Raw genomic sequence first — 12,355 nt, 5'->3', positions numbered from 1 at the left:
TTGAAAAAAATGTCGCTTACGTTATTTTGGCGGTTAGGGCTCGATATGTATCCACAATTTATGTATCTACTTAATTTTGATACTCACTGTATGTATTTGAAGTTAACCCACCCACTTTTCCATATGTAGCCTAGTCAACCACCAAAACATCAAGCAATGCGAAGTACACTTGTCACCGTACATATACAAACATACATACATATGTGAGAAAATTTAGGTGTATCCGCACTTACCACATTAATTGGTGCAAATCTCTTTTATCGCCAATACCAGTTAAAGGAAAATTCCTATTCGCTGCCTCATAAGCACTTTAAAAATTTTATATCCAATAAGTAACTTTTCTCCAACAAGAATTAGCAAGGAAATCAGCGACAGTGATGCTGCTTCTTCCACGATGCGTCTGCCTTTCCTCTTAATATTTTGTTTGTTTTTCTCTATTCACTTGCACCGCTCCCAATTGGTGAAAATTGGAAACGTATACATAAATAACAATTTGCAGCCGAATTTAAGCACAATTTTCATCAAGAAAAATTGGCGCTAAATGCACAATTTTATTTGCAAAAAGAGATTTATCTTTTCATTTACACTGCCAACGTTTCAGCACTACCCGTTTCGCCACTACCAATTCGACTACGTACACTTGCACTCGCGCACTGCTCAACCACACCAGCAAATTTTATCACCTTTTCAATTATTCATTTCATGCGAATAATTACACATGGAATATTTTGTTTTCATAATTTTTTAAGAATTTAGGGATAGATAATTTTACGCGTATCTGCACAGGCGACTTGTCCGCTCGTTTTCACCGATTTCTTGTTTTTGATTTTTTTAGACAACAAATTTTCCGCTCTTCTTTGGAGCTATTTCTGATTCGATTTGTTTCATTGCCATTTCATTTCACTAGAGACGTCAATTGGTAATCGGAATGATTTTCAGTGTGGACAAACAATTTAATAAAGAAATACAAATGTAGTACATTATACAAAATTCTTACTATTTTTTATTAATGGCCGCTGTGAAGTAGTAGTGCGCGCTACCATTCTGCAGGGCATGGGTTCGACCCCAATTTCCGAGCAAAATCAAAAAATAAAAACAAACAAGTTTTTTCTAATATCTGACGCCCCTCGGCAAGCATTTGCTAACCTCCTGAATGTATTCACTGCTAAGAAAAAGCCGAATTGGAGAATAAAAAACTGTTTGATATTCTATTTAATATTATATATTATATTCTATTTAATATTCTATTTTTCGATAGGAAACGTGTTTTAATTTAAAATGTGTAAGAAACTTGGACCTTCTCTATAAATTTACGTTCTCTGTTGTGCAAAAGCACATTCACAAGATCCTGAACAGCCCTATTATCTTCTCAACAAGTGCTTCCAAGTTACAGCTGAACATAAGCAAATTTTGACAGCGGTGTGAACAAGTGCAGCAGCTGTTTTTTATTCCCAAATTTGCCGCAGAATTCGTTTACAAAAACAAAACAAGTGCAAGGCGTCGATGAAATCAGCTAAAATCAGTGATGTTAACGCTTCTATTTCGACCCGTTCACAACTCCAAATTTTTTTATTGTTTTTAATTATACATAAAAATGAAATGAACGTTTTTCTATTTAATTAAACATGCTTATGAAAATTTAAGAGATCGTAATAATTATTAATCTTATTTATGTAGTTAGTCTTGTTTTTTAATTCCCCTAATTGTATAGCAGGGGCACAAAATTGGAAATTACTGCAACATTGCCAAGGAGGAGTTTTCGGTATTTTTGCAGTGCAGTTGTTTTTTAATTATTTAATCCACCCGACAAAATCAAGGATATGTCGAAAAATAAATTAAATTTAACGTTGCCTCCTGGAGCTGTGGATGCAACAGTAGCTGCATCGCAGGTTGTGCCGACACCGCCGTTCAAGACACCATCTGGAACAGAGTAAATATCCAAATAAACACTTCTATTGATTTTTCACCTTCTGCACCTGCATTTTTCTTATTAAAATTTAATTTTTGTTGCTACTTTCACCTACAACGCCGGCGGAAACGTTTTTAGATGTTGTTGGTTTTATTTGCTTTGATTTTAAATAACTTGCCTTTTGTATATCAATAGTAAATACTCAAATGTCGATATGGTTGCTTCCGTGAGGATAGCTCCTTGCGCATTTCTGCATTGCATTACCTATCTTTGGCCTTTCTCTCCACCTATCTGTCTTAATTTTGTTGCTTTTCGGTTTGTTGCACAAAAATTCATTAAAAAGTTGAATTAAAGAAAACATAGTTTACTGGGGAAGCCGAAGACGAGCATCGAGGCGTTGACGGAGACACTAGAAGAATTGGAAATGGATGATTCAGCGCGAAATCGTATTAAAGTGTTTCTAAGTCAAAAAGAGAAAATTGGCGAACTTTCCGATGATGACCTCGAAAAGTTGGGCGAGCTGGGTTCCGGTAATGGAGGTGTGGTCATGAAAGTGCGTCACATACCAACAGAATTGATAATGGCACGGAAGCTTATACATCTTGAGGTGAAGCCAGCGATTAAAAAACAAATTATACGCGAATTGAAGGTATTGCACGAATGCAACTTTCCGCATATTGTGGGCTTCTATGGTGCTTTCTACAGTGACGGCGAAATTAGCATCTGCATGGAATATATGGATGGCGGCTCTTTGGATCTTATATTGAAACGTGCTGGACGAATACCGGAATCCATACTTGGCAAGATAACATTGGCTGTGCTAAAGGGGCTGAGCTACTTGCGTGACAAGCACGCCATCATGCATCGGGATGTGAAGCCGAGTAATATACTGGTGAACAGCAGCGGAGAGATAAAGATCTGTGATTTTGGCGTGTCAGGGCAGCTAATCGATTCCATGGCCAATTCATTTGTGGGCACGCGCAGCTACATGTCGGTAAGAAATCTACTTCATTTTGCATGGTAATTAAGTTGAGTAGCTCAGATAACTTACACAGCCACACATTTACACTCTTTACAGCCGGAACGTCTGCAAGGTACACATTACTCAGTGCAGTCAGACATTTGGTCGCTAGGCTTGTCGTTAGTTGAGATGGCGATCGGCATGTATCCCATACCACCGCCCGATTCAAAGACCCTTGAAGCGATATTTAACGATAATCCCGAAGACGGTCAACAGACAGTGGTGGAACCCAAAGTCATGGCCATATTTGAGTTACTAGACTACATTGTCAATGAACCACCACCCAGGTTGGAGCACAAAATATTTACCGACGATTTTAAAGACTTTGTAGACATATGTCTGAAAAAGAATCCAGATGAACGTGCTGATTTAAAAACATTGCTGGTATATACAAACTAAGTTTGCTCTGAAAAATTAAGACTGTAGCTCATGTTATCAATTCGCAGAATCACGCTTGGATACGCAAAGCTGAGGTTGAAGAGGTGGACATTGCTGGTTGGGTGTGCAAAACCATGGATCTACCGCCATCGACACCGAAACGCAACACATCACCCAATTAAAGGTTTTTGATATTAAAAATGCATTTGCTTTTATTTTATTTATAAATATTCCAACCCCCTAATAAATGTACTCTATAACGAAAGAGATATGTTACTGTTTTTAGGTTTAGAAAAGGGTTTGCGGCCAGAACGTCGATAAAGACCAAGGACTAATAACATGCTACACAATCAGGGAAAAGCACAGCAGGGAGATACAATTCAAAACCTTATTAGGGGTTATAACCTGAAGAGATAATGGCTTCTAATTAATTCCTTGATCTCTGTCGCTTTTGCGACCATGGAGAAGATACACCTTTGCTCGTATTCCTTTATCATGGAGTCGTTTGAAGAAGTTGGGAGAAGAGTGCTCCATGTAGCCGTAAGACGAGCGTAAATATTCCATTGACCAAAGGCTATTCTATCTTGTCTAGAGAATTAAATATTAGACAAGTGTTGTGAAGAGTAAGGTCGCAGTGCATACCTTTTTGAAATATCCTTTTATGTCGAATATTAGTTAGAAAAGTTTTTAAGTAAGTTATTGTTGTGGTCAAATCGATCGATGGCGTTTGTGTGCAAGAAAGCAAAGCTAACAATGCACAAATAAAGGTCCACAATATGCCCTTGAAGCAAGACGACTCCTTTGGTTGGGCTCAAGGTGCCTTCAACGTAGTGCACCAGCCAAACCGAAGTAGAGCAAGGCTAGACACTTGTATTGCGCATTGACTTCATTTCAAATACATACATAAGTGTTCGTGAATTTTGTACATGCAAAATATGCTTTTTTATTAAAGAAATAAATACTCATGTTCGTAAATTCAAAAATTAGGTTTCGAGTACACATACTTCCTATTTATACATAAATACACATATGCATCTATATATGGGCATGGCTGTGTATGTATACGCGTATGCGAAGTAAAAATCCATTATAATATTAAAAATTGTTTGTTGTTGATCCTTAAATCTAAATACTCGTATGGTAAAAAAATATGTATGTATGTATGATAAAAAATTTAAAATTTGTTGTATTTAGTTGCTTAAAGGTTGTAATAATCGACAAATTCAACGGTGCGTCTGTAGCACATCGGATTCAATCTGACCGGTTTCCATTTCTTCTACAAATTCCAAAGACCAAAAAAGGTATCGGAAAACGTAACAATGTGAAAACATAAAGAAAAGATAAAGAGAAGAAAGAAACTATCAGTGAAAGTTGATAAAACTGAACTTAACTCAATTAGAATATGTAACTTGTTTAAATGGAATGCATAAATGCGTACGAATGTTTGAGCATACGAGCAGAATACGTAAAATGCAAGCTTTTTCATGATGCAGTTAGCGCAGCTTTTTAAGTTTCGATTTCTAGAAAAAAAATTTCAAGTAAAAAGACATGCGTTTACGACGAAATGGCTTTGCTAACTTTTGAAAGCCACTATTTAAGCGATTGTATAAGTCCGCATTAACAAAAAATATATATGGATGAGTAAAGAAATAAATGAATATAAGACTAAACTGTTGCATTGGGTAGTGGTGGCGTAGGTGGTATTATATTCGGTATTGCTACAACGCAAGCGCCAGCACGACTGTATGTCAGCGGTGCAGCTTGTGTCCACTCGTTTGTCTCAGCGTTGTATACTTCAACAGTCTTCAAGTAGTGATTGCCATCGTAACCGCCAATAGCCATTAGGCGATCGCCCAGCAATGCGCAGCCAATGGCATCGCGTCCAGCATTTAGCGAACAGATCTGCAGGAAAGCTAATATTAATAATCTACATAGCGTACTTTGAGTAGTTGCTTACCAAAGTCCACGAGTCCGTAGCTGGATCGTAACGCTCAACTGTATCTGTGCGACAGACAGAAGGATTACTGGCTGGGCAATCATGCCCACCCAGCGCATATAAAAATCCATTTGAAACGGTCACCTGGAAAAGGAAAATATTTTTATGCAAAGCACACCACGCATTATACATATGCATATAAATATTCAATTTTACTTACTCCCACACCTCCCCGCCGTTTATTCATAGGTGCGCGCATAGTCCATTTGTTTGTGTGTGGATCGTAGCATTCGATTGAACGATGACATACGGAACCATCTCGCCCGCCAACGACATACAAACGTCCACCAAGCACTGCAACTCCAGCAGTAGACCGCATGGAAGACATAGACGCTACGTAGCTCCAAGTGCGTGTGGTTGGATCCCAACTTAAAGTTTTCAAAAATAAAATATACGTTTGTTTTTATGTATATTCGCAGGAAAATATCTTTCCACGCTTACCGCTCTACAGTTGACAAATAACTCCAGCCATCATGCCCACCCACTGCATAGAGTGGGCCTTCCAGCACGGCTACTCCTAAGCCGTGGCGATGTGTACCCATAGGATTCAGCGCTGTCCACGCCATTGTGTTTAAGTCTAAACTCTCTACTGTATTGAGCGTTTTTAAACCATCGCGGCCGCCCACTATCACTAACTTATCATCCATCACAGCTACACCGAATTGTAAACGGCGTGCGGGCATATTCTTCCACACGGACCACTTGTCGGCGTACGGGCAGTAGCTTTCAATACTTATAGCGCCCTTCAGAGAAGTGAGAAATGAATAATAACACCTTTTTCAGAAATTCATAAATGTACCTTATGTGCATCCATTCCGCCCACAGCGAGTAAGCGACCAACCGTCGATTTACGCGGCTTTGTTCGTTCCGATGCAATCAAAGCTAACAAATTTCGTCGTTCAGGCAATAAGTGCCACTTTAGCGCTTCCATTACAAGTTGTTGGCAGTCATTCGAGCTGCAAAGCGTTTCAACGTGATCCATGATGAACGAGGGTTTCAGCAGCGGTAATCGCACCAATGCCAACAACTCAGGAATGTGTTTCTCCCGATTGACAGGATCATGTTGCACCCACATCTTTAGACTGTGCACTACATCCTCCTCGGTGGGAACATTGAGATCATCACTGGATATTAATTTGCCGAGCTGTTCGGAGTCGAGTTGAAGAAATTCTTGATTTTTACATACCTATAAGTTTTCCAAAACAAAAACCGCATCGAGTAAAAGCCAGTAACATCAATAAATCAAATAGCATCTGAACATACATACCTGCATGAAATGCTGGCATGTGTAGGATTTGGCTAGACGCAGTAGGGTTGTGCAGCTCTGCCTTTCGGCAAAAAAGGCAAAACCTAGGCAGTTTGATGGATGTAGTTGGCGGGCGAGGAAATTGCAGCAGGCAGTAACTACAGCGTTCAACTGTAGCAAGCAGGCAGTGGCTAAAAGCGTTTCTACAGTATCTTCGCGCAATTCCATGTATCCCGTATAACAGTATTGTATTAGTATTTGCAATGCATCGCCATGTACTTCGCCAAGCGTGACTTCCTGCTCTTTGGTTTCGCGCAATGAACCAGTGAACATGGCTGCAAAGTAGGCGCTCGATGCCGATAATACTACACGATGGGCAGACACTCTAGAGGATACACAGTTGAAGTATGGAATATGTATGGAATTAGTAAAGAAAAGTAAAAAAAAATGCGTATGCTATTTTTATAAGTGTAAATAAGTATGTATGTAGATCATTAGCGCACACAAGGGGTGGGTTTTGGGGTTCAAACCCCCCCTAAAGCTAATAACCTCAAATACAATCTGTATCTTAAAACTAAGAATCCAGCTCTCAAGGAAATTATAAGATATATTTATTATAATTTCTGTTGCTTGAAAAAGCGCTTTGCTTTTGCTGTAAATTTTCATGAGGGAATAAATATACGAGCATTTTTTTTCTTGAGAGCTGCAAACTGATTTAAGAAATTTTGGTAGAAGAAAATTTCTTTTCCATTTCTCGTCCGTCGTTTTATATGAATTTTTCGTTATTCTTGAGAGTTCAGTTAATTTTTTCGGTATTTGAAATATTAAACAAATTTAGCAATCGTGAAAAATCACCATCTCTATCGAAAACCAGAAATCGAAAAAATGAACATAGAAGTGCAAAAATTCATGGAATCAATAAATTTTCAGTATTTTCCGGTGATATATCTTCAGAAATATAAAATCCCCCCTAAAATATGTTCCTGGGTGCGCCCCTGATGTAGATATGTACATATGTACATATATCAAGCTAAATGACACCTTTAATTGGCACAAATGCATTAATTAATAATTTATGACAAGGTATTTACATAAATTCACACCGCCGTTTAGAGTGCAAAATCGCTTATCGTGGTTGAGATTTTTGCTCACCGCTCAAGCCTTACCCATTCATACCAAAATAACGATATTTAGATAATACATAAAAGGTACCAGATAATTAGGGATAAATGAGAGAACCGTTTTGAAATAAGACATGATCCATTCTCTCCTGTAAAATTTGGGCAATCTCTCTTGTATTATCTAGATACGCGGTTTTGTACATTTTAACGACGATATATATTTATGTATATAGGGTACATCCCAGTTAGCCAAATATGGAGCGAAAAATGACTCCCACAGCCACACTTGGAAAGAGCGTTTTCGGAGCGCTACGAATATGGAGTGAAAAATGATTCCCACAGTAACACCCCGAATTAGTGTTTCCCGATATGGAGGGAAAAGGGAGCCAAATTGTTTTTTTGTTGACTTGTTTTTCTTTTCTTTGTATCTGGTCTGTAAGATGAAAATTCAATCAACTTAAATTGAATCGCTTCGCTTCGTGGCTTCCGAATATTCCTGGAAAAGGACACCGCAGAAAAGCTGTTGACGTTATGGCAGTTGCGAATGCATTTGGATGTAAGCAATACCGCATAAAAAATTACTTTTGGATAACTTTAGAACTTTTCAGAGGCATTTATTAGAAAATTAGATAGGTCGTTTTTGAACTGGCTTCCGAGATAGGTCGATCTTCCACTCAGCCATCGATATGTTAAATCATTTACTTTATAAAAGTTTTTTCAATAAAAAGAAATGATGTAAAAATTTGAATACTTATAAATTATGAAATAAATCACGAGCATTTTGAAAACCCGTAAATCCTCCTTTTCGGTCTATTAACGGAGCAGTCCCAAAACACTCCGTCTAGGTTATCTTCGGATGATTCGGAGTCCTTTTTTACAAAATTATAGCCAAGTAAAGGAGTCCGCACGCAGTCTTCGCGGATTATCTGCGCAATCTCTCTGAAATCACTCATCGAAAAGTCCTAAAGGCACACTTTTTTTAGTACATATGTATATTGAGAAGGCACTTTTCTTCGGCGGATGTGCTCCTTGGGGACTCTTTTCGGAGCCTTCCTATGTAGCAGCATCAGCGCACCGCACAGGGAATCCAAATTGTGCACCTTGCGGTCTCTGCTGGTTGGCTGGGATATGTACATACATGGTAAGTATAAATTTGAGTGCATGCACATATTTCCAAACACCCTTAATAAAATAAAACGTTACTTCTAATTTGAGGCTGTCAAATAATTACTTAATTTAATTAATTTATCGGAACATTAAACGACTCACGTATGCAAGCCTTTTTCATTTTAGTTTCTCCTATGCTATTTGCTCGTAAAATATATATGTATGTTTTTTAAATTTCACAGTGCTGTTTGGCACACTTGTTATCAGCGCTCGAAACCCGTGCTGTTTTTATTTACTTTTTAAGCAAGTATTTTCATAGATATTTGTACTATTTACAATCGTAGTCGGCAAAAAGTATGTATATCAGCTAAATCAAAATAAAAAAACGACACGTTCTCCCGTTCTACGCGCCACTGACCCCTGCATACATATCAACACATTTAGCATCTGGAGAGTAGCAGTTTTTTATGCAATTTATTTATAATTTACAACAATCGCTCTCCATACATCACATACACTAGCCGCTCGCTGTCAGTCAATGGAGCAGGCAGCAGAATAAACAAAAGGGGAGACAAGAGTTGACGTAGGCTATCCAATTGTCGTACTAGCACTTCTTTGTTTGCTTTGAGTTTTCCGTTTTCCTATAGCGCAGCTTTTTGCAGACAAAGAACGAGGCGCACTACGATTAGTGCAAATATTATACATACAAATTTGTACTTGAAGAGGATAGATAAATGGCGTGTGGTGGAACGTACAAGTAGTCTGGCATATCGCTTGTGACGCAGTACTCAAAGTCTCCAGATTCATTAGCTTTGTATGTACGTGTTTATAAATGGATGTTCATATGTATGTACGTATGTAAATACCTTTCCCCCAATTCTTTGTTTTCTACGACACGCGACCTGACCTCAGCCGTCTTCATTAATGTAAAGTCTTTTAGAATTGAAATGTTTCTGTTTTTGAAACCGGAAGTGCATTTCATTTGCGATGAGAATAATTTGTATTTAAACATTGACATACATATATTTCACTTACCTCTTGCCGTCAATTCCAGCTATTAGGACTACATCGCAAAGCTGATGGCTATCCAAGTACAACTGCAAACGTTTTAATACGCTTTCCGCATGATCACGGCATCGGAAATATTCATCTTGACTTACTGCAGATGTAAGGCTGCCCAAGCTGTAGTCACGCGTAATGGAATCTCCATCGGCCATTAGAGATATGGGTGCTGAAGAGGACGTCATGGAATCACGACTGGGACTATCTTTGTTAGTAGACATTTCCGTGCCACAATGTATTCCAGTAATAAGTTTATTTGCGTGTATGCAAATATGTTTATCAAAGCAATTTATTGTCGGGAAGTGCGTTATTAATTTTTATAAGCTGCCAGTGCCCTTATTAAATTTGTTTTTTGTTGGAAATCTGCTCTTTTCTGTTGTTAAATTCTCTAGATTGCACGTCAATGGGGTAAACAAAAAAAGAGCACCACCACTTTGAACTGCAGCAGAGAAATGGCAGCGAACAGCGCAGCGGCGACCAATTAAATGCACTTTACAAAGCGTTGGAGTTAACAAAACTAAGCGTTCCACTTCCTTATTGCGCGTATTTATTTTTGACGTGCGTTGCTTTTGAGGCAACTAAACCTATTGAAGCTGCTATTCCTGATTCCATATATTTGGACTAGCAAAGTTTTTTAATTGCATTTACTACAGGAAACGTACAATGGCAGAAAAGTGAACGAAAGCTGAAAATATAAAAGAAAGAAAATAAACGTTACAACCTTGCCAGCACGATTTAAGATTATGAGTTGGTTATGTTTCTTTAAATAGTGGTTGATCCATCCATTTGTCTGCGATTTAATGGTTAGTAGCTGTGTTTTATGATATTATAGACAATTTTTAACTAAATTTCATACAGTTTTACAAATAGTTTAAGAAAATGGTTACATTCATTTGTTGGCATATATAATTCTTTTAAGTTGGGCAACCACGTTTGCCGAAGATGGGAAAGAAAACAAATATAGAAGATAGAAAGATTGCAATTGGACTTATCGGAATTCAGAAATCAGTACACAGGCAGCACTGGCACTTTCGTTGTTGTTTTTGTTGCAGCCGCTACAGCTGGCACTTCCGTAAAAATGATTGCTTCCGGTGGCATTAGCACCTTTTTATGAACTCGAGCTTAAGAATGAAAAGATGAACAAATAGAAGCCTTTATTTTCTATGGGATATCAGTTTATAAGAATGACCGTGTTTTTCCACATTTCGGGTCCGTGTCCCAAGCTATACACTACGAACTTAGGTCTATTGTGCCCTCGGAGCTCATCATAACACATCGTCCAGTCCCAATGGTCTGATGAATCCGAGTAGTTTCGAGGGATGTAGAGAGTGTGTATGCGTATGCAGCCTCTGTCCACATCCTTACCAGGTGTGCTAGCCTTCTTCTCGCAACCGAATCGCATTCAAATAGGAGATGCCTTGGGGTTTCTGGTGTCATAGGTTTGTAAGGTGCTCCTTTCGTTTATAAATAATTTGTTACGAAATAAAAAATTACAGACTTATTATTTTTGTAACGTTAAACTCTATTTTAATGTTCGGCTTCGGCTTTGGTGTTCGGCCTAATATTGAATAGTAGCTAATATTCGGCTTCGGCCAAAATTCCAGCTTCGGTCGGACACCAATACGGAATTAAGTTAAAATAAAATAGATAAAGACAGAAAATTAGTTAATAATAGAGATAACGGCCAGCTAACTTGGCTCAAACTGTGCCATTTTTGGCTGTATTTTACTTCAAATGGCATCAAATTTTTCAATGGCGCGTTTGAAAAATTGTTAAATTTCAATATACTTTTATGTTCTTTCTCTCCGTATATTATTTCATCAACTAAAATTTTCTAGCATTTAATGCTTACACAACTGGTTTCCTTTAATTTGGTATCGCACATTTGTATTGGAAATTTGGTTTTTATTTCATTGTTGATTGGAAAATAAAGCTATACAACCCTATCATGAGTTAAATTTTTCACTTTTCGCATCCGTGAACTCACTAAGGGCGGATGAAAATTTTTGGCCGGATTTGTATTCGGGTGAAACTCACGATAATTCTGATAATCGTCTTTCGGTTAAAAACAACGGCGTCTTATTTGCCTCTTTTATTTTTCTAATTGGCACTTTTTTAACCCGAATGTGGCACCTCTTAACTAAGGAGAGCTGGCAGCCATGCCAAAGAAAATAATTATTAAATTTACTGGAATCTGGCAACATTGTCAGAGTAATGAATTCAGCAATCTTTCCCTTGGCTGAAGGCTGTTCATTCAGCTACTGTGATGCCAAATCTAGTAAAATGTTATTCACTGAAAAAGTTTCAAGGAATATTTCAATTTATTATTGCTTTGCATGTTTTTTATTGTAGACTATTTTACACATAGAAAACTTTTAATTTACATAGCAAATGCTTGTAAAGATTTATATACTGGTACATTGGTAGCAGTGTAATGGCATTTTTTTGGTTGAAATCCAAAAGAGGGAGTTTTGGAACCTAAAATACCAAGTAAATTTATTCGGCAACACTGTAA

At 37.8% G+C, this 12,355-nt stretch overlaps 2 protein-coding genes across 5 annotated transcripts; one reads left to right on the top strand and one right to left on the bottom strand.

The window, feature by feature from the left end:
* The first annotated feature begins 1,707 nt into the window (after positions 1 to 1,707).
* Positions 1,708 to 3,577, top strand: LOC118733544 (dual specificity mitogen-activated protein kinase kinase dSOR1). Of its 2 annotated transcripts, none has more exons than XM_036462979.1 (4): positions 1,708 to 1,930; positions 2,273 to 2,903; positions 2,988 to 3,314; positions 3,377 to 3,577. In XM_036462979.1, the coding sequence occupies exons 1-4, from the start codon at positions 1,821 to 1,823 to the stop codon at positions 3,488 to 3,490; spliced, it is 1,182 nt and encodes a 393-aa protein (XP_036318872.1). In that variant the 5' UTR covers positions 1,708 to 1,820; the 3' UTR covers positions 3,491 to 3,577. The 2 variants fall into 2 exon arrangements, with proteins under 2 accessions (XP_036318872.1, XP_036318871.1); XM_036462978.1 differs by having other exon boundaries at positions 1,714 to 1,930; positions 2,264 to 2,903.
* A 641-nt stretch (positions 3,578 to 4,218) lies between these two features.
* Positions 4,219 to 10,519, bottom strand: LOC118733543 (kelch-like protein 5). Of its 3 annotated transcripts, none has more exons than XM_036462976.1 (9): positions 9,814 to 10,519; positions 6,572 to 6,935; positions 6,104 to 6,490; positions 5,746 to 6,047; positions 5,465 to 5,672; positions 5,266 to 5,388; positions 4,980 to 5,210; positions 4,718 to 4,828; positions 4,219 to 4,584 (listed from the first exon to the last, which is right to left on the bottom strand). In XM_036462976.1, the coding sequence occupies exons 1-8, from the start codon at positions 10,059 to 10,061 to the stop codon at positions 4,802 to 4,804; spliced, it is 1,890 nt and encodes a 629-aa protein (XP_036318869.1). In that variant the 5' UTR covers positions 10,062 to 10,519; the 3' UTR covers positions 4,219 to 4,584; positions 4,718 to 4,801. The 3 variants fall into 3 exon arrangements, with proteins under 3 accessions (XP_036318869.1, XP_036318870.1, XP_036318868.1); XM_036462977.1 differs by having other exon boundaries at positions 4,747 to 4,828; XM_036462975.1 differs by lacking the exon at positions 4,718 to 4,828.
* Positions 10,520 to 12,355: the final 1,836 nt, after the last annotated feature.

Source organism: Rhagoletis pomonella, unplaced genomic scaffold (genome assembly GCF_013731165.1).
Source record: "Rhagoletis pomonella isolate Grant_MI unplaced genomic scaffold, Rhpom_1.0 Rhpom_scaffold_00002, whole genome shotgun sequence".
Taxonomy (NCBI): Eukaryota; Metazoa; Arthropoda; class Insecta; order Diptera; family Tephritidae; genus Rhagoletis; species Rhagoletis pomonella.
The sequence above is the reverse complement of the archived record's forward strand: the minus strand, read 5'-3'. Positions and strand labels throughout refer to the sequence as shown.